At 42.6% G+C, this 21107-nt stretch overlaps 1 protein-coding gene across 1 annotated transcript in view; it reads right to left on the bottom strand.

Moving 5' to 3' along the window:
• Positions 1-21107, bottom strand: part of DNAH5 (dynein axonemal heavy chain 5) — a 314041-nt gene that overhangs the window by 237399 nt on the left and 55535 nt on the right. Inside the window, exons 2-5 of the mRNA XM_061129706.1 lie at positions 8011-8145; positions 6972-7056; positions 3898-4058; positions 2338-2559 (exon numbers count right to left, since the gene is read on the bottom strand). Of these exons, the coding sequence (XP_060985689.1) occupies positions 2338-2559; positions 3898-4058; positions 6972-7056; positions 8011-8145 (603 nt within the window). The remainder of the gene's footprint in view (positions 1-2337; positions 2560-3897; positions 4059-6971; positions 7057-8010; positions 8146-21107) is intronic.

Genomic DNA, 21107 nt, shown 5'->3' with positions numbered 1-21107 from the left:
AACTCCTCTCATAATTCAGTGGGTAAAGAATCCACTTGCAATGCAGGAGACCCCGGTTCAATTCCTGGGTCAGAAGATCCGCTGGAGAAGGGATAGGCTACCCACTCCACTATTTTGGGGCTTCCCTTGTGGCTCAACTGGTAAAGAAGCAGTGAAGTTGCTCTGTTGTGTCCGACTCTTTGCAATCCCATGGATTGTAGCCTACAAGGCTCCTCCATCCATGGAATTTTCCAGGCAAGAGTACTGGAGTGGGTTGCCAATATGCCTGCAATGCAGGAGACCTGGGTTTGATCCGTGGGTTGGGAAGATCCCCTGGAGAAGGGAAAGGCTATGCACTCCAGTATTCTGGCCTGGAGAATTCCATGGACTGTATAGTCCATGGGGTCACAAAGAGTCGGACACGACTGAGCAACTTTCACTTTCAACCCAAAAGCCTAGAGAAGGCAATGGCAACCCATTCCAATACTCTTCCCTGGAGAATCCCATGGACAGAGGAGCCTGATGGGCTATAGTCCAGAGGGTCACAAAGAGTTGGACAGGACTGAAGCGACTTAGTATGCACACACATGATCCAGAAGTACCTCAGTATTTGATAAGGACATCTTCCTCCTGGGAAAGGTGCAGCTAGCCCTACGAGCCTCTAAATTCAGATTTCAGCAGCACCCCCCCAACACTGCACCTTCCACCTGCCGTGGTTCCTAGACCTGGCCTTGGTTTTATGGGGAGGCTTCTGCGTTTCATGAAGTGGCACCGCCTCCCTCCTCCACTTTTTTTAATACCTCTACCACAATATGAAATGGAACCCTGGGAAAGCAGTACTCATTTCAGGAGAAGAACTATTGAATTTGGTTCAACTTGCATTATAGGTGGCCTGCATCATAGTCAACTGCGAATATAACTCAAATGTTCGCTGGAACCATCTCCCCGTGTCTGGCTATCATTTACTCAACTCCCTCATCCCACATCATTTAGAAAGCCTACTGTCTGCCTCCCTGCCAACATCCCGATGGGTCCCAACGGGTCTCAGTATTCCCTGGAGAGCAGTGAGCACTACCTTGTCGTTGGTCTCACGGGATCCATTTCTGTATCTCCCACTCATGCCTGATCTGGGCTGTCATCTGTCATGGTTTTGCATTCACCACGCAAAAGCATCTACCCCACCTTCTACCCCGAGGCAGCACTAACACAGGCTCACTGTAGGTGGCACAAATATTATCAACGCCAAATCCCACAAAGGCCAAAGTTATTCTTTGTGTGCGTGTGTGTGTATGTGTATGTGTGTGTGTGTGGTTGTGCTGGGTCTTCGTTGTGACACGCAGGCGTCTGTAGTTGCAGCACATAGGCTTAGTTGTAGTATATGGGAGCTAAGTCCCCTGACAGCGGGGCTTCACCAATGGCTCAGACAGTAAAGGATCTGCCTACAATGAAGGAGACCTGGGTTCCATATCTGGGTCAGGAAGATCCTCCAGAGAAAGAAATGGCTACTCACTCCAGTATCCTTCCTCCTTATTATGTCTTTAAAAATCAAGTAATCTCTGCTTCACTGATGGCTCAGACAGTAAAGAATCCATCTGCCAACACAAGAGACCCAGGTTCGATCTCTAGGTCTGGAAGATCCCCTGGAGAAGGAAAAGGCAACCCACTCCAATATTCTTGCCTGGAGAATTCCATGGACAGAGGAGCCTGGCAGGCTAAAGTCCGTGGGGCTGCAAAGAGTCAGACATGACTAAGGGATTAACACTTTCAGTTCCCTGACAAGGGATTGAATCCAGGCCCCCTGCATTGGGCACATGGAGTCTTATCCACTGGACCACCAGGAAAGTCCCTGCCAAACTTACTCTTAATGGCCCTTTTGATCACTGGCTGGACCACAGGACCCAACCTACTGTCTTCAGATATATCCATTCCTCTCTCCTCCTGCCTCTTCAAAATTTCCTCCCATCCCTGCCATCATCATCCCCCAACCTCCCCCACTACCACCACTACCACCCCCAAAACACATACCACACTCTGGCTCCAAATTTCTCCTTCTAAGTTGCAAAGCAATACCAGAAGCACTTCATACTCTTCTTGCAGTCCAACATCTGACATGACAGAGTAAAACTCTCCACCATGGCCAATATTTCTAAAGAACCCACAAAGCACTCATTGCTCCAAATGACAGGAATTTAAATCTAGTCACCACCACATCTTCAGGGGACAATAAAGCACGCACAATATATTTTCAAGATTTGCAAAGTAGTGGAATCAAGACCCTCTAAGAGGAGTTTTACACACCTAGGTGTTGATTTGTTCACTATCAGATACTTTTTGAAGGAATAACACAGTTGTTCTTACCTTCTCCTTCAAACTCTCCTGCGCGCTGGCTAGGATGCTCACGAAGCCTTCCAGGGAGCCCAGGAACTCCTGCTGAAGGCTGGAGGCTTCCGGAAGGCCCTTGAGCTCGCCCCAGCCATGCCTCGTGGCTCTGAGAGCAGGAATAAAGATGTCAGACAGCAAACGTCTCATGCTGTTGAGCAGACCCCCGTCTGCAGTGTCAAGCATGTTGAAGCTCACCTCCTGCAAATCAAAGGCGAAAAACCTTTATCGTAAAAAGTATCAGAAAAAAAAAAAAAAAAGTATCTTCAACTGCAACCTAGCTACTGTCATTCATAAATGAAGACCTGCCAAATGAGTAAAGCAGGGGCTTCCCTGGTGGTCCAGTGGCTAAGACTCCATGCTCCCAAGTTTGATCCCCAGTCAGAGAACTAGATCCCACATGCCACAACTAAGACCCGGTGCAGCCAAATAAATAAACATGCCATGCTGTGCTTAGTCACTCAGTCATGTTTGACTCTCTGCGACCCCAGGGACTGTAGCCCACCAGGCTCCTCTGTCCATGGGATTTCCCAAGCAAGAATATTGGAGTGTGTTGCCATTTTCTCCCATTCCTGACCCAGGGATGGAAACTGGGTCTCCTGTCAATTCAGTAAATTATTATTCTGACCCCTAGTTAAGACATAAGCTTTATACTAAATTGCAATCATTGAAATAAAAGCATGAAATAAATAGGACACCAGATGTTTACCAGTTAATCTGCTACAAGCAGACAAGGCCCCCGTTGAGGGCAGAGGAGACTTGTACAGATGCTCTTTATTCTACACAAAAAAGTAAAGTTACACAGTTGACCCTTGAGCAATGTGGGAGCTATGAGCACCCACCCTCCATGCAATCAGAAAATCCAACTATAACATATACTTGGCCCTCCGTATCCGAACTTCCTTATCCCTGGTTCCGCATCCTCAGATTCAGCCATGGACCATACAATACTGTAGTATTTCTAACAAAAAAATATCCATGTATAAACCAGCCTGAGCAGCTCGAACTTGTGCTGTTCAAGGGTATATCTGCTTTAATAAATCTTAATTTAAATGTATGAAATTTGCCATTAAGTAAATGATGTACAAGAAATTCTTTTCTAATATTCATTTATTTATTTGGCTGCACTGAGTCTTAGCTGTGGCACTCAGGATTTCAAGTTGTGGCTTGCCAATTCTTAATTATGGCATGTGGGATCTAGTTCCCTGACCAGGGATTGAACCTGGGCCCCCTGCAGGGGGAGTATGGTGTTTAGGAAATTCTTTATAAAAGAAAAAAACTCCCTGTTTTACATGCACACAGATACATACAATGTTATATCAATGTTCAGTAATAAACTGAATATTAATTCCTCTTATTCAACAGATTTAAAGGAACTGTCCTCTTAACTGCTTGCTTTAAGTGCATTTAAAATATTTCTGTGAAAGCAGTTTTAAATATTTAACGAATACAGTGGTAGTCTTCATGGGAAGGTATCTTGGGGGTAGAGTTTTTGTGATCTTTGATAATTCGGAATAAAGGATTGCTGCTGCTTCTTACCCGATGGATGTTCTCAGGGGTGATGGCTCTGGCAGGGTTGGTCCTGATGAAGAACACACACACCCCAGTAAGAGCAACATCTTTTCCCTCAGTCACGAACACCTTGGGTTTTTTCATCTTTCCAGAAACAGAATTTACTCCTCCTGGAGAGCCAAGTTGCCCTACAAATGCAAAGGATTTTAGTCCCACAAATGCTATACTATGTCCACATGGTCACCTCGTAGAATGAGGCTTCCTTGTTAAAATATTGTCATGTTGACTCATCCTGGTGCGCTACAAGCTCCATCCCTTGGACCACCTCTAGCCTGAACCCTAAAGGAACCTCAAAGGATCTGCTTTATTTAGTGATCATTTTGTGACAGACAAAAATATCGAATCTCTGCATTGCATACCTGAAACTAATCTAATATTGTAAACCAACTATACTTCAATAAAAAATAAAGAATAAAAAGTAAATAGAAGAATCTGCTTCATTCCAGACCACAAGTTCACTTCAAAATTGGTGCTCCAGGGAAAAACAGAAATGGAAGAAATAGGAATTAGAGAGTTCAGTCCAGAGCAAATTCTTGCTAGAGCTGCAAGTCATCCTTCATGGGGCCAGTGAGAAAGGGTAAGGGAGGAGACAGTATCTATTGGCAAATTTTATGTGTCAGGGCCTCTGCTCAGTACCATGCATGCGGGCTAAGTCACTTCAGTCCATGTCTGAGTCTTTGCCACTCCATGGACCATAGCCCGCCAGGCTCCTCTCTCCATGGGATTTGCCAGGCAAGAATACTGGAGTGGGTTGCCATGCCATGATCTTCCTGACCCAGGGATCAAACCCACGGCTGTTATGTCTCCTACATTAGCAGGCGGATTCTTCACCACTAGCACCACCTGGGAAGCCCCGGTTGGTACCATGTCTACATTTTCAAAACTGCTTGCAGCCCTGAGGACAGCTGTGACCCGCATCAAGTCACACACCAAGAGAGCCAAGATCCAAACCCAGTTCTGACTACAGAACCTCTACGTCCTGTTGTTCTGGTCCAGCTGGCCCTTCAGATCACCGGAGTCAGGAAGGCGCAGGGGAGGCAGGACAGCAAAGTGATGGCTGATGTGGGCTCCACAGTCAGTCTCCCGGGGTTTCCACCTCCGGCTGCACGTCCTAGCCATTGGCCTGGAGCAAGTTAACTTCATCTTTCTGTTCCTCTGACCTCTCATCTGAGCAAGGCCCAGAGAATTCCAGGTCAGCTTGCTCACGACAGGTGCCAGCCAAGTAAACACTTTGCTGCTCCCTCTTCCCTCTTATCTCTGCCCTGACACACTCAGAAACTGTGGTTAACAGGATGTGGATAGGGGGTGGAAGGGTGAGTTGAAGGAGAACAGGAGACCATCTGCTCCTCTCCCACTGCAGATACTGACCCTCAGAGGCCTCTGCTGCAAGGGTTGGTGAGATAAAAGGCAAGGGGGAGGGCCAAGAGTGGAGATTTAACTTTAGATCAACTAGTTTTGATCAACTAGATATTTTTACTTTCTGAATTGAGGCTGTGTTTCTAAGTGGAAGCAACCATGGGAACTTTTATTCTTTTTTTTTAATTGGCTTATAGTTGCTTTACAATGATGTGTTGGTTTTTGTTGTACAATGAAGTGAATCAGTTATATGCATACATATGCCGCCTCCCTCTTGAGCCTCCCTGCCACCCACCCACCCCCCCACCCCCCCATCCCCCCATCCCACCCCTCTAGGTCATCACAGACCACCTAGCTGAGCTCCCTGTGCTAGACGGCGGGTTCCCACCAGCTGTCTATTCCACACGTGGCAGTGCCTATAGGTCAGTCCCAGTCTCCCAGTTCATCCTTCCCCTCCCCATGTCCATGGGTCCATCCCTACATCTGCGTCTCTATTCCTGCCCTGAAAATAGGTTAACCTGTACCATTTTTCCAGATTCCACATATATGCATTAATATGTATTTGTCTTTCTCTTTCTGGCTTACTTCACTCTGTATTTTTATCCAAAAATATCCAGCAAAGTTCATAGGGTTGTCTGAATTGCAATTTAAATTCAGAAGAAAAGCTGCTCCTCCTGAAAAGGTTTCAAGGGAGAGCAGGAAACAAAAACAAGCTTGCACTTCTGTTTACATCCCCTGAGCCCTCTGTGTTCGATGTAAGGTTGACACAAAGGCCAGCTTCACCCCGTGCATAGTTCATGGGTAAACCTAACACTCACTCAGTTAACTTAACTGAGCATATGCTTTGCAATCTGGGACAGGACTCAGAATTTCTGTCTTGTTTTGATTTTTTTTATTCAAAATACAATGCCCTTTCTGACCACAAAATATAAAACAGATAATTTGGGGGAAATGCCAGTCACTTATGCATGCACAATTTCCTCAGTTTTTAAACAAAAAAGCATGGTCATATTCTATGCCAGGAGCAACAACTATCTTCTCTTTCATCAAAAAGGTCACAAAGGGATTGCATATGACATTTTAATATAATCATAATATATTTATGTCCCTAGTTTGGCTTTAAAATTATATTAATTCACATAAAAGTAGAAGGGGATATATCAATAGAATCCATATAGAGATTTGCAAGTTTATCTTAAGTGAAAATGACTAAACTTGCCATTCAATATTATTCATTTGAGTCACAGTCAGATAAACATGATGTGATATTTAACTTAAAAAAAAACTCCCATTATGCGTCTTGGCAATCATTCCTATGTTCAAAAGAAATAGAGAAGAAGCAGATGCCCAATGGAAGTTCTAGAACATAATGGTACAGAAGGAACTAACATGTAAGGAAAGGAAATCTCAAAATGTAACTTATTTTATCATTCTCCAGCTACCAGCACAGTCTGAAAAGGAAAATAAAATATCCCAACTGAAGTCAGAACAACCAGGCTACAGAGCCACCATTATCTGTCCTTTGCTTGAGGTAAAAACAGGACCTGTCCCACTGGGCCTCACCCCCCGCTCCACACCTGTCCCATCACCCGGGATAAAAGTGCTCACAGTGGCCTCTGCTTCATGCTGTCCTTGGGTAAATCTAACAACACATTTCTGGGTTATGTGACATCAACTTTAAATACCTGTTTCCACTTCCTCCACATCCTGATAGTAAAACATGAGGTGACGAAGGCCTCCAGCAGCAAAAAGCTGATCGATTCTTTCAATCTGGGAAAAAGGAAAGGCAAGGTAATGGCTTTGTTCTGAATCAGAAACCAGGTTTAAATCAGCATTTACTATCATCTTTCTTACTCGGGTAAGACTTCAGTTTATGCAAACCATATAGAGCATATTTCTTATAACAAAAAACCACAAAAGAATAAACATCTTAACATAGTAAAGGCTAAATTCAAAGAAGGATTTGATGAATCATAAAAGTATTTGCTACATAAACATATCTGAAAAGAGATTGTCCCTTAATATTGGCTAATTTCTTAAAGTGCTGATATAAAGGCAGATATAAATATATTTTAATTTTTCACCCAATTATAGATCAGAAAGAGAGACCACACCTTTCAAAATGCAGTCTAACACACTATAAAACAGTAACATTAAATTCCAATAAACTTGGAAAACCACCATGATGAGAATACATATGATTCTGGAATGCTCCACCATCTAGCAACTTAGTCCCATCCATGAGGTTCTGTATACATCTAAAGGTCTGCCAACTGGCTGGCTATATGGCAGAATATGGAAGTCAAGGTCAGAAACAAAAGAAACCAGATTCAGCTGCCAAACCAAAATCAAAGCCAGGGAGCTATGGCACGATTCAATCTCCCAGGACAGAACAGAATAAACTGAAAAAACAAAGATAAATTGGCAGCTGAGAGGAGATTCTGTTCTCTAATCTAGATTCCAAAATGGCGCCCAAGTCCAACTTCACTAGATGTAGAGAGACACAGACATCTCTGTCAGAATCATGGAACTCAAATGATGAGTTTAACATGGAGAGCTGGAGAGCCCCAAGCTCATTCTGCCATCACCTGTACCAAGTCAGGATGGGGTCCTGTCCATGTTGAAACAGACACCCTTCCCTAAGGCCCAGCACAGACCCTGCCGTAGGACAACATGAGCTGTGCCCTCCATAATCAAGTCAGTGAGAACTCAAATGCATCGCACCTGATTCCCCTCAAGAATGGCATCCTCCACTTCAGTTTTGTTTAGGTCCACACAGGAAGCTACAATCCCAAACAAGTAGTCATGTCTCCCATCCAGACGAGCCCGCTTGGCTTCCTTCTCTTCCTTCAGTCTTTGCTACAAGAAGGGAAGAAAAATGGGATATGACAACTACTGTTGTCAAATGCATTCACTCTGTAATTCATTTTGTAACTTCATACTACCATTGCTTTTTCAAGTCTTAGGTATTCAGATAACACACAGCTTACTGGTACCACTTTTTATGCACTATCTTCTACTTTTAGAAATAATGTTATTTCTACTATGGAAATAAGATGTGCTCATTGTTTTGAAATTATGTAACACAGATAAGCCAAAAGAAGAAGCAAAAGTCACCTGCCAACCAGATAATATTACTGTTAACATTTTGTTCTAAATCTTTACAGACTTAATTTCATACATATATAAGCATTCAAAAGACCTTATATATAAGACACATAGCAAAATCTAAAAAATCTCTATTTTTGTAAACATTCCCTAGGCCACTAAAGTAATACATATTCTTCTACATTATTCCCTATGTTTCTTGCTTGTCTAAAAGTTCATATCTGGTCTTGAAATTAATTTCTGAATAGCATTGCTTACTTTTTACCTGTTGACTGTACTGTCACCAATGTTGCAGTTTGAAGCATATCTTTCCATATGTGCTCTGTTCATACAAACATATACAAACATATATACAGATTTCTATTTATATTATACTATAAATGTTTTTCACGCATTTTTACCTTAACAATACATCATAGACTTCTTTTTAGTTTAATACAGACTATTGTAACTTGCTTAATAGCTGTAAAATATTTAACAATATAGATAACTATTCAACCATTTCACCATCAGTCAATATTCAACTTCCAATTAATCTTAAGTAAGTGCATTATCTTTAATGCTAACCAGTAGCTCTGAGTCCTTCTTGCTTTTAACAGTTGTTAAACCCAACCCACTCCAGTAATCTTGCCTGGAGAATTCCATGAACAGAGGAGCCTGGCAGGCTACAGTCTATGGGGTTGCAAAGAGTCAGGCGTGACTGAGCAACTATCACTCAAACCCCAAATATGTATGAGCACTATAGAGGCAAACACTACCCAGTGACCTTAGAAAACTAACAGCCTGGTTTACAGAATATGAGCAGAAAATGTAAATAGGACAGGCTGGCATTATGGTTGATACAGGGGCGTGAGATTTATGCAGGGGCATTCATGGGTCTTCAGAGAAGGAACCAAAGGGAGGATCCCCCTCTAGCCTAGTGCTGAGGAGGGGTGGAAGGTAAAAAAAAAAAAAAAAAAAAAACAAAGTTTCAGGAAGAGTTGACTTAAGCCTAGAGTTGAAGGAGACTTGACCACACTACCTGGGACAGGGGCATTTCTGCAGATTCAAAGGCCAAAAGGCAATAAGAAAGCATAGAAACTCTGGAAAGTACCAGGCAGCCAGGATGGCTGAACTTGAACTAGGAAAACATAATAGGAAATGAGAGAGAAGTCAAATCATAAAATATCTTACGAGCCATGGAAGAAAGTATAAACATTATCTGAAGTCCATGGAGGATCACTGATGAGCTTCAAATCAGAAGAGATGTTTAGCTGTCCATGCTGCATCAAAACATCAGTCATTGTGACAGCAGTGTAAAAAGTGGATTGAAGTGATGCAAGTCTGGAGACAGGAAAGCCAGGCAGGTAGATGTGTTTGCAGAGCCTGGGATGGACAGGCCCCTGGGACTGTGCATCTGGAGCCCAAGGGGAATTCATACTGCAGAGACAGACACCGGTTCTCAATATAGCATAACAGACATTATGGGCCAGATCTTCCTTGCAATTGCATTTACAAGATGGCTTCAGCATTCCATAGCTCTTCTGCAATGTTATTGTGCCACTAATTGATCAAGAGGTGGTCTCTCTATCTATCCCCTGTTCTTGAATCTGGCTGGACCTGTGACCAGTTTTCATCCCCAAAAATATGGAAAGAAGTGAGAATGTAAAACTTCCTAGGCCAGTCCTGCAGAGACCTTCAGCTTCTGCCTTTGCATTTGCGAATACTCCCTCAGAGCCCAGCTTCCATGCTATGAAATGTCCAAATCACACGGGGAGACCAAATGGGGAAAAACCAAGGCATTCTGGTCAACAGCTCAACAGATCTCCTAGTTCAGGGGTCCCAAACCTCTGGGCTGCAGGCCAGTACCTGCTGTCAGATCAGCAGCAGCATTAGAGTAGAAATAATAGGGCTTCCCTGGTTGGCTCAGTTCAGTTCCGTTCAGTCACTCAGTCATGTCCAACTCTTTGCGACCCCATGAACCGCAGCACGCCATGCCTCCCTGTCCATCACCAACTCCCGGAGTCCACCCAAACCCATGTCCATCGAGTCAGTGATGCCATCCAACCATCTCATCCCCTGTCGTCCCCTTCTCCTCCTGCCCTCAATCTTTCTCAGCACCAGGGTCTTTTCAAATGAGTCAGCTCTTCGCATCAGGTAACCAAAGTATTGGAGTTTCAGCTTCAACATGAGTCCTTCCAATGAACACCCAGGACCGATCTCCTTTAGGATGGACTGGTTGGGTCTCCTTGCAGTCCAAGGGACTCTCAAGAGTTTTCTCCAACACCACAGTTCAAAAGCATCAATTCTTCAGCGCTCAGCTTTCTTTATAGTTCAACTCTCACATCCATACATGACCACTGGAAAAACCATAGCCTTGACTAGACGGACCTTTGTTGGCTCAGGTGGTAAATAATCTGCCTGCAATGCAGGAGATTTGGGTTTGATCCCTGGGTCGAGAAGATACCCTAGAGAATGAAATGACAACCCACTCCAGTACTCTTGCCTGGGAAGCCCCATGGACAGAGGAGCCTGGAGGGCTACAGTCCATGGGATTGGAATGAATCGGACACAACTGAGTGACTAACAATTTCACTTTCAAGTGCACAATAAATGTAATGCACTTGAATCATCCTGAAACCATCCCCCCACTCCTCAGTCTGTGGAAAAATTGTCTTCCACAAAATCGGTCCCTGGTGCCAAAAAAGTTGTGGAGCACGGTTCTAACTGACACTTGAGCACCAATTTGAAAACTATCTTGGACATTCCAATCTAGTCAAGCCTACAGATGACTGCAGCCTAGTCAGTGACATGTGATACAGAAGAACCATCCAGCTGAGCCCAGCCTCCCACAGACTCAAGAGAGACAATAGATAGCTATTAAGAGATAATAGATAATTGAGATCAGATATTTAAGCCATTAAGTTCTGGTATGATTTGTTATGCAGCATGAGGCAACAGAGTAATTCTTTTAGAATAATTTCACTATTTGGACAGAAAACAACTGGATGCAAAACCACAGAAAAGAATGATTGGGAAAAGAGAAACATAAAGGTTCTAAAAATAAATTACTCTTTCTAGAAACTTGACTATAAAGTAAAAAGAGGTGGTTACTATTAGAGAGAGGAAAATTTAGAGTTTAAGGAGAATTTTTTAAGATACAGTAGAATTACTAAAAAGTAAAGAGGAAAAAGTTGGGAATTTCAGGGTTATTGAAAGACTATCACTAGACATATGCAATTTATGTTCATTTGTCCAAAACTGAAGGAACTGCTTGAGAGACAAATTAGTTGGGGGTGGGGGTGAGGGTTCAGGCCACAATTAAGGTTTCAAAAAACAATCTACCTATCTTCTTGCCATTTCCCTAAAGAAAAGAACTGACACTAGTCTTAACCAAAAATGCACATTCCATAAACATCATATAGAAGTTAATTTAAATCTCTTTTCAACTATGGCTAAAACCAGGAAACTGTCTGTTCTCTGACTGTTTTCCACATTCTAGGCAGGGAGGAATAAAAGACTTTTCTTAAGGTGATCTTTCTGGGTTTATACTACATGTCTCCAGCAGCATGAAGGTACAGTGGGCAACCAGGGGAGCCAAGGCCACAGCAACAAATCAACTAGATGGCAAATGCTGGGCAGCCAAAAACACATTTAAAAACAAAAGAGCCGGGTCATATGGCAGTTCTATTTCCAGTTTTTAAAGAAATCTCCACACTGTTTTCCATAGCGGCTGTACTAGTTTGCATTCCCACCAACAGTGTAAGAGGGTTCCCTTTTCTCCACACCCTCTCCAGCATTTATTGCTTGTAGACTTTTGGATAGCAGCCATCCTGACTGGCGTGTAATGGTACCTCATTGTGGTTTTGATTTGCATTTCTCTGATAATGAGTGAAGTTGAGCATCTTTTCATGTGTTTGTTAGCCATCTGTATGTCTTCTTTGGAGAAATGTCTGTTCTTTGGCCCATTTTTTGATTGGGTCATTTATTTTTCTGGAATTGAGCTGCAGGAGTTGCTTGTATATTTTTGAGATTAATCCTTTGTCTGTTGCTTCATTTGCTATTATTTTCTCCCAATCTGAGGGCTGTCTTTTCACCTTACTTATAGTTTCCTTTGTAGTGCAAAAGCTTTTAAGTTTCATTAGGTCCCATTTGTTTAGTTTTGCTTTTATTTCCAATATTCTGGGAGGTGGGTCATAGAGGATCTTGCTGTGATTTATGTCGGAGAGTGTTTTGCCTATGTTCTCCTCTAGGAGTTTTATAGTTTCTGGTCTTACATTTAGATCTTTAATCCATTTTGAGTTTATTTTTGTGTATGGTGTTAGAAAGTGTTCTAGTTTCATTCTTTTACAAGTGGTTGACCAGTTTTCCCAGCACCACTTGTTAAAGAGGTTGTCTTTTTTCCATTGTATATCCTTGCCTCCTTTGTCAAAGATAAGGTGTCCATAGGTTCGTGGATTTATCTCTGGGCTTTCTATTCTGTTCCATTGATCTATATTTCTGTCTATGACCCAGCAATCCCACTTCTGGGCATACACACTGAGGAAACCAGATCTGAAAGAGACACGTGCACCCCAATGTTCATCGCAGCACTGTTTATAATAGCCAGGACATGGAAGCAACCTAGATACCCATCAGCAGACGAATGGATAAGGAAGCTGTGGTATATATACACCATGGAATATTACTCAGCCATTAAAAAGAATTCATTTGAACCAGTCCTAATGAGATGGATGAAACTGGAGCCCCTTATACAGAGTGAAGTAAGCCAGAAAGATAAAGAACATTACAGCATACTAACACATATATATGGAATTTAGAAAGATGGTAACGATAACCCCATATGCAAAACAGAAAAAGAGACACAGAAATACAGAACAGACTTTTGAACTCTGTGGGAGAAGGCGAGGGTGGGATATTTCAAAAGAACAGCATGTATACTATCTATGGTGAAACAGATCACCAGCCCAGGTGGGATGCATGAGACAAGTGCTCGGGCCTGGTGCACTGGGAAGACCCAGAGGAATCGGGTGGAGAGGGAGGTGGGAGGGGGGATCGGGATGGGGAATACATGTAACTCTATGGCTGATTCATATCAATGTATGACAAAACCCACTGAAATGTTGTGAAGTAATTAGCCTCCAACTAATAAAAAAATAAAAAACATAAAAAATAAAAAAAAAAAAGAGCCAGTAAAGTCAGGATGTAAACCAACTGAAGGCTTCCAAAGAATATAGAAATTTCTATAGGATTCTGCCATGGCAACACACTATTCTATGATCTGATTTTACAAGATTCCAACAGAAAAAAAGAACATATTCTAGTGGAGGAAAGGAAAGATTAAACACTAGTTATTTTATTTTTACTTAAATATCACAGGGAAAAACTTCTAAAGCAGTTTTATATATAAAACCAAATTATCAATGTGTTTTTAAAGTAAGTGTTTTCAGCACTATATTTAAAAGCATGTTAAGCATTGAATATGTTCTTACATAACTAGCCTATCTCCTAATGCTAAGTAATGTGAAATAAACCCTAGTGCCATGTAGATGAAAGAGGACAGTGTTTATCAATCTCAAGTTTCTGTGCCTTATACTAAGGTATCCTGGTACAATGGGGGATTTTTTTTTTTTCACTACCACAGAAAGTCAACAGTGTCAAATAAATATTTGGTGATTGGATCAGTGTGTTGTCAGTCCCTAAACTTGAACCTGCAGCTTTCTGGCTGCCAAGGAACTGCAGGAACAAGAAATCAGATGATTAGTTGGAGGTGGTTTGTCCTGTTGGCCTTTGGAATGTCTTGGAAACAGGATGACAAAGGCGAGAGGTGAACTATGGCATTATTTTTTTTAAAGGGTCACATTAAAATTGTCTTCTCTGCATGAGCAAGCTCCAACTGATAGAGGTGGGGAGGATGTGTTCAGAAGCCTATTCAATGTTCAAGGAAATCTAGAGCAATATTTAAAATATTTCTACAAAAGCAAAACTACAATGAAGTATCACCTCACACCCATTAGAATGGCCATCATCAAAAAATCTATAAACAATAAATGCTAGGATGTGGAGAAAAGGGAACTCTCCTGTACTTCTGGTGGGAATGTAAATTGATACAACCACTATAGAGAACAGTATGAAGGTCCTTTAAAAAGCTAAAAACAGAGCTGCCGTATGATCCAGCAATCCCACTCCTGGGCATATATCTGGAAAAAGCTCTAACTCATAACAATACAAGCAGTTTGTTCATGGCACCACGGTTTTGCAATGGCCAACACCTGAAAGCAAGTTATATGTTCATCAACAGATGAATGAATAAAAAAGATGTAGTACATATATACAATGGAATATTACTCAGCTACAAAAAAGAATGAAGTAATGTCATTTGCAGCAGCATGGATAGACCTAGAGACTGTCACTGCGAGGGCGATAAGTCAGACAGAGAAAGACAAATATGATGACATCACCTATATGTAGAATCTAAGAAGATGATGCTAAGCAACTTACTTGCAAAGCAGAAATGGAGTCACAGATGTAGAGGACAAACTTATTGTCACTGGGGGGATAAATTGGAAGATTTGGGGTTGACATATACACACCACTATATAGAAAACAGATAGCTAAGAAGGACCTATTGTACAGCACAGGAAACTCTAACTCAATACTCTATAATGACCTATATGGGAAAAGAATTTAAAAAAGAATAGACATATGTATGTGTATAACTGATTCACTTTGTTGTATGGAAAAAAAAACTAACACAACATTGCAAATCAATTATACTCCAATAAAAAAAATTTAATGATAAGCAAGCTAAGGTTTGCAGAATGAAAAATAAAATATTTCTGTAATATTTCTGTAACTTGTGACAAAGAATGTTACTACCATTTTGAAATGAAAGAGGGAGTGATGTACTCCCTCCCAAGAAACAAGTGCTGATTTCAAGGTAGAGCAACGTCAGTACACAAACGAGCACTGGTACCAGACTGGGGTCCAGCCCCAGGGTGGCCCCTAATTGTACGACCTTGCATATGTCTTTCAACCCTTCCAGACTTCAGGTTCTGCAACTCCAAAATCGAGGTGTAGGACTGTGTGACAGCTAAGTTCCATTCCATCTCTGAATATTTGCATTACTTCTCACTGATTCAAAAATTAACACAGGGACTTCCCTGGTGGTCCCGTGGTTAAGAATCTGCCTTGAAATGCAGGGGACTCAGGTTCAATCCCTGGTCCAGGAACTAAGATCCCACATGCCACAGGGCAACTACTGAGCCCTCAGGCCACAACTAGAGAGTCCGTATGCAGTAATGAAAGATCCCACATGACACAATGAAGATTCTGATGGAGTTAAATAGAGAAATTTAAAGAAAAAAAAACCCAACAATGTGTGCTGTTAAAAAAAAAAGGTAACACAGACAAGAGACTAAAGGGTGGGGTTTTTTGTTTGTTTGGTTTGGGTTCTTGGGGTCTTTTTATCAGATCAGGAGAGGTCTGGGGTAAGACTTGAGATTTTAAAATGTGAATCCCAACAAAGACCCAATGCCATGTGTCTTCATAATAAAACTCTTTAACTTTTTCTCATGACAAATCCATCCTCTAATTTTTTTTTAATATACTAAGCTTTGCCTTTAAAGAACCAAAGCCCAGGTCTACATGTTCATCTACATAAGCAGTGTGTGAACTACATCCATTTCATTTTGGCTTCAGGTTATAATCCCCAACTCCAGGAGAAACTTTGTTGTTATTCAGTTGCTAAGTCATGTCCCATTCTTTGTGACCCCAGGGACTGCAGCATGCCAGGCTCCTCTGTCCTCCACTATAAACTGAAGTTTGCTCCAATTCATGTCCACTGAGTCAGCGATGCTATCTAACCATCTCACCCAACTCAGAATAGACCTTGATGCTGGGAAAGATTGAAGGCAAAAGGAGAAGAGGGCAGCAGAGGATGAGGCTGAAATGAGAAACCTTACTCTTGTTTATAAAATGGAGATAAAAGTTCAAACTTGAAAGGTATCTGCAAAGATTAAATTGTCCAGTTCCTGTGTCTCAGCAAAAGGTTAACTCCCCACTGGATCCTCACATCCAGAAGTGCCTAGGACTGAAGCTCCCTGCCTGGGTAGCCAATAGGCTGGGCTCCATGCATCCCCAAACTCATGGACAATTTCACCTTTATCCATGTCACACTGTTCACACCAGGTCCATAACCTATCCTTTCTACAGCCTTTATATATATCTATATGTCATGTTGAAAAAAATGCTTTTCTAAACGACACGATTAGCCTTGTTGCCCATCCGAATCTGAGTAAGAGATGTTTCAATGAAAGTCTGTTGCATATTTTTTAATGAATATATTTTCATTTTGTATTTGGGTGTTTTGTTCTTTTATGCATATGTAAAGTCGCTCAGTCATGTCCAACTCTTTGTGACTGCATGGACTATAAAGTCGATGGAATTCTCCAGGTCAGAATACTAGAATGGGTAGCCTTTCCCTTCTCCAGGGGATATTCCCAACCCAGGGATCAAACCCAGGTCTCCTGCACTGCAGGAAGATTCTTTACCAGTTTAGCCACCAAGGAAGCCCATGCTTATAGCAATGTAACAAACATAGCAGGAGAGAGTACAACATAGATTTAAATCCCCACTGGAGAGTATTGTAAATAACGAGGAGTCTATGAATTACAACTGAAACTCCTTATCTTAAATTACCAGGGTAAATACCTCTGATACCCATTCCACTTTGGCTCTCAATATCAGTCTCAAGCCCAGAGATAATCACCTGATGAAGCAAAGCTGAAGAGGCCAAGGACATTGTTTGATCATCTTAGGCCAGTTAGCTTCCCTTTATACCATTTTCCCCAACTGTAGATGAATCAGGGCAAACCCATGAGCAGAAGGGAAAATTACCCAAAGTGTATGTCTAAGTAAAATGGGGTGGGAGGGAGGCCCAAGAGGGAAGGAATTTATGTAGACAGAGAGCTGATTCCTTTGATGATAGTCCCTTGGACAGCAAGGAAATCAAACCAGTCAATCCTAAAGGAAATCAACTCTGACTGTTCATTAGAAGGACTGATGCTGAAACTGAAGCTCCAATACTTTGGCCACCTGATGTGAAGAGCCAACTTATTGGAAAAGACCCTGATGCTGGGGAAGACTGAAGGCAAAAGGAGAAGGGGCAGCAGAGGATGAGATGGTTAGATAGCATCATCAACTCAATGGACATAAATTCGAGCAAAATTCCAGGAGATAGTGAAGGACAAGGAAACCTGGCGTGCTGCAGTTCAACGGGTCACAAAGAGTCAGACATGACTTAGCAACTGAACAACAACAACAATAGCTGATTCACTTCGTTGTACAGTAGGAACTAGCAGAACATTGTAAAGCAATTAAACTCCAATTTAAAAAATAAAATAAAATGCCTAGTTACTGGTAAAATAAGTATTTATTTTTCTTTGTTGAAGGGAGAGATCCAAATGGGTCAGGCTGGTTTCACTCACTTGTGTGCCATGTATTCAAGCTGATCCTTCCTATCTCCTAAAGGGTAAAATAAAATAAACATCACCTGAATCTCATCATTCCTACAAGAGGAGCAGCTCCGCAGGGAGGGACGTTTTCTATTTTCATTTCCGCACCATCTCCAGTACCCAGAACAGCGCCTAGCACTTAGCAGAGCCTCAATTGCTATCTAATCAGGGGATGATTAACCAAGTTTATCATTCACAAGTCACTCTCATGTAATTAAGGACTGGTGCAAATTATTCTAGCTCCATGTGAGTCCGTGGCAGCTGCAGAATTCAGTCAATAAGCTCCTGGGTCTTGCACGTTGTTATGACTTCAGCAGAAACCACTGCACGGAACTCCATCATTAGTATGGATTATGGCTCCCCCTCAATTCACAGCCACTATAACTAACCTCACTTAGCCAACATCCCATTCAAACGTGCTGAATTACAGAAACAGACGGAAGCAGTTCTGCTTCTCATTTCTACAAATGAAAGGGCCCTCTCCAAGTTAACCCAATTTCCATGTCTTCCAACAAAGAAAAGCCTCCCTTTTCTGCCTCCCAGCATTTTCACCGTAACCCACAGGGCCCGGCTTCCTCGCTGGGAGAGGCTGCTCTGTGACGATGCCTCCTGGACCATCCGAACCTGCTGGAAGATTAATAATTGGCTGGAAGAACCGCAAGGGAGCAAGGCTCCACTCCCCACTGCGCTTCTGGCATCTTAATGTCCTTCCTCCCCTTTTATGTCACTTCTCCAGGTGAAGGGCCACAGCTGCAGAGGAAGTGCGACACCTCCTTCCCGCATTAAGAGCACTTGAGCAGAGTGGTTCCTGGGAGGGAGAGACACTCCACGATGACTAATCCACTCCCAGCAGATGCTCCAGGGAAGCCCTCCTTTATTTAAAAAGAGTTGCACTCCCCCTCCATCGCAAAGAGCTAGCTAGCACTTCAACAGAGAAAGTCCCATCAATTTTCTTTCCACCTGAGAGTAAGTTCTGGAATCTTATCTATTATTGCTGGAGTTTTCAGGGCCCCTAAATCTCCCCATTTACCAACTCCCTTACCCATCATTCTTTCCAAGCATATAGAAGACCCCTCCTTAACCCGTCACTGTATGTGGATTTTTCACCCAAACCAACCCAAAACCTGCTTAGAGGTGTGTCCCCATCACCACCTTACCTCCTCTCCCCCCAGCATTCCATAATCCAAACTCTAACACCAACTCAATGGACATGAGTTTGAGTAAACTCTGGGAGTTGGTGATGGACAGGGAGGCCTGGCGTGCTGCAGTCCATGGGGTCGCAAAGAGTCAGGCATGACTGAGCAACTGAATTGAACTGAACCGAACTTAGAGTCCATTTTCTACACCCCAAATGTCTGAACCTGACCAAGATTTAGTGAGACTTTATGGGATGGAGGTGTACCCACACATATATTTAAAATAGATAACAAACAAGGACCTACTGTCCAGCACAGGGAACTCTGCTCAATGTTATGTGGAAGCCTGGATGGGAGGGGAGTTTGGGAGAGAATGGATACATGGATATACACAGCTGAGTCCCTTTGCTGTCCACCTGAGACTATCACAACATTGTTTGTTAATTGGCTATACCCTAATACAAAATAAAACATTTTCAAAAAAATTTTTAAAGGCTTAGCCTTCACATGCCCATGTATTCTTTCTTCCTCCAATCCTACAGAGGTTTTAGTCCAAAATCAGGAATACCACTCTTGTGCAATTCCAAGTCCCCTTGGGCAACAGAGGCCATATAATTCAAGTGGTTTTCACTCACTTGCTAAAAAAAATACATATATAATGTCATCATTCACTTTATCCATGACCATGGGACTTCCCAGTCAAGAATACTGGAGTGGGTTGCCATTTCTTTTTCTAGGGGATCTTCCAGACCCAGGGATTCAACCTGAGTCTCTTGCATTGCAGGCGGATTCTTTACCAACTGAGCCACCTGGGAAGCCCCATTGTATATGACACGGGGCTGAAGTCCCAAAACCTCCCTTATTCATCACAAAGAACCACGATGCTCAGAGCTGATGCTCATCAGAATCACCTGGAGGCTTTAAAACGCTGATTCCTTTGTCTCCCCAGAAACTCTGACCCCTCTTGTGTAGAGGTTTGTTTCCCAAAAGCTCCCTTTGTGATTACAGTGGTGGCCCAGCCTGAGAACACTGTCTCAAAGGAAAGCATTTGATGACATGATCATAATTTACAAACATCACAAGGTTTTCACTTGCGTTAGGAACGTAGGATCCCTGTAACTCTAGATCTTTCCTTTCTCTCATTATTTGAGTCATGCAAAAATTGATAGGAAGCACGGGTTTCAGCTCAACTCCACGAGGCCCAAAAGTGTTGTGGAGCCCAGTGGCGGGCACAGGGTAGGTGGTCAACCGATACTTGTGGAATGGGTGGATTCTGCACTTCGAGTCACATTCTCCTGGGGTCTAGAGATGGTGTAGTGACTACGTGGCCATGTCAAGCTGTGACTCCTTCAGGATTGGGAGCCTCCACCTAGGCATTAACAAGCAGTACTTGCCCACTCCCCACAGTTACATCCTAAAACAAGGGTCCCCAACCCCCAGGATCTAATGTCTGATGATCTAAGGTGGAGCTGATATGATAAAAATAGAAATAAGGTGCACAATAAATGTAATGAGCTTGACTCATCCCAAAGCCATTCCCCCTACCCCAGGCCATGGAAAAACTGTCTTCCACTAAATCTGTCCCAGGTGCCAAAAAGGTTGGGGACTGCTGTGACCTACAGCCATTCACCTCCCCAAGTTCCAAGGAAACTGTTTTGGTCTGTGCACGTGAAAGGTGCTCACAGGGCCGAACACGCCTAGACCTGATTAAGAGAACCCTGAAACCAGCTTGGCTATTTTGCCGAAGAATAACAACACCGACATCTTTTTAGCCTTCAAAAGGAATCTGAGAGCAAAGGTTCCTTTCTTGGCTTGGCTTCCATTGTGTACTCCCTGAGGAACAACGGCCCCTCCGGGGGAGTTTCTCAGCAGTGGAAGGAGGTGCCCTCTCTCCCCAACCAGTCTCTACCTCCCACCCCCTCAAGAATCACTGTTTAGAGAAACCTAGCAAGCCGAGGAAAGTCAGTGAGCAACAGTAATCCCTAGCATCAGGACGTAAGTGGAAAACATGAATGATGCATATTTCAGCAGCAGGGAGAAAACTTGCCCCCATTTCAAAACTAGGTTTGCAATTAAATGAATT

Source organism: Dama dama, chromosome 25 (genome assembly GCF_033118175.1).
Source record: "Dama dama isolate Ldn47 chromosome 25, ASM3311817v1, whole genome shotgun sequence".
In the NCBI taxonomy this organism is placed as follows: domain Eukaryota; kingdom Metazoa; phylum Chordata; class Mammalia; order Artiodactyla; family Cervidae; genus Dama; species Dama dama.
The sequence above is the reverse complement of the archived record's forward strand: the minus strand, read 5'-3'. Positions and strand labels throughout refer to the sequence as shown.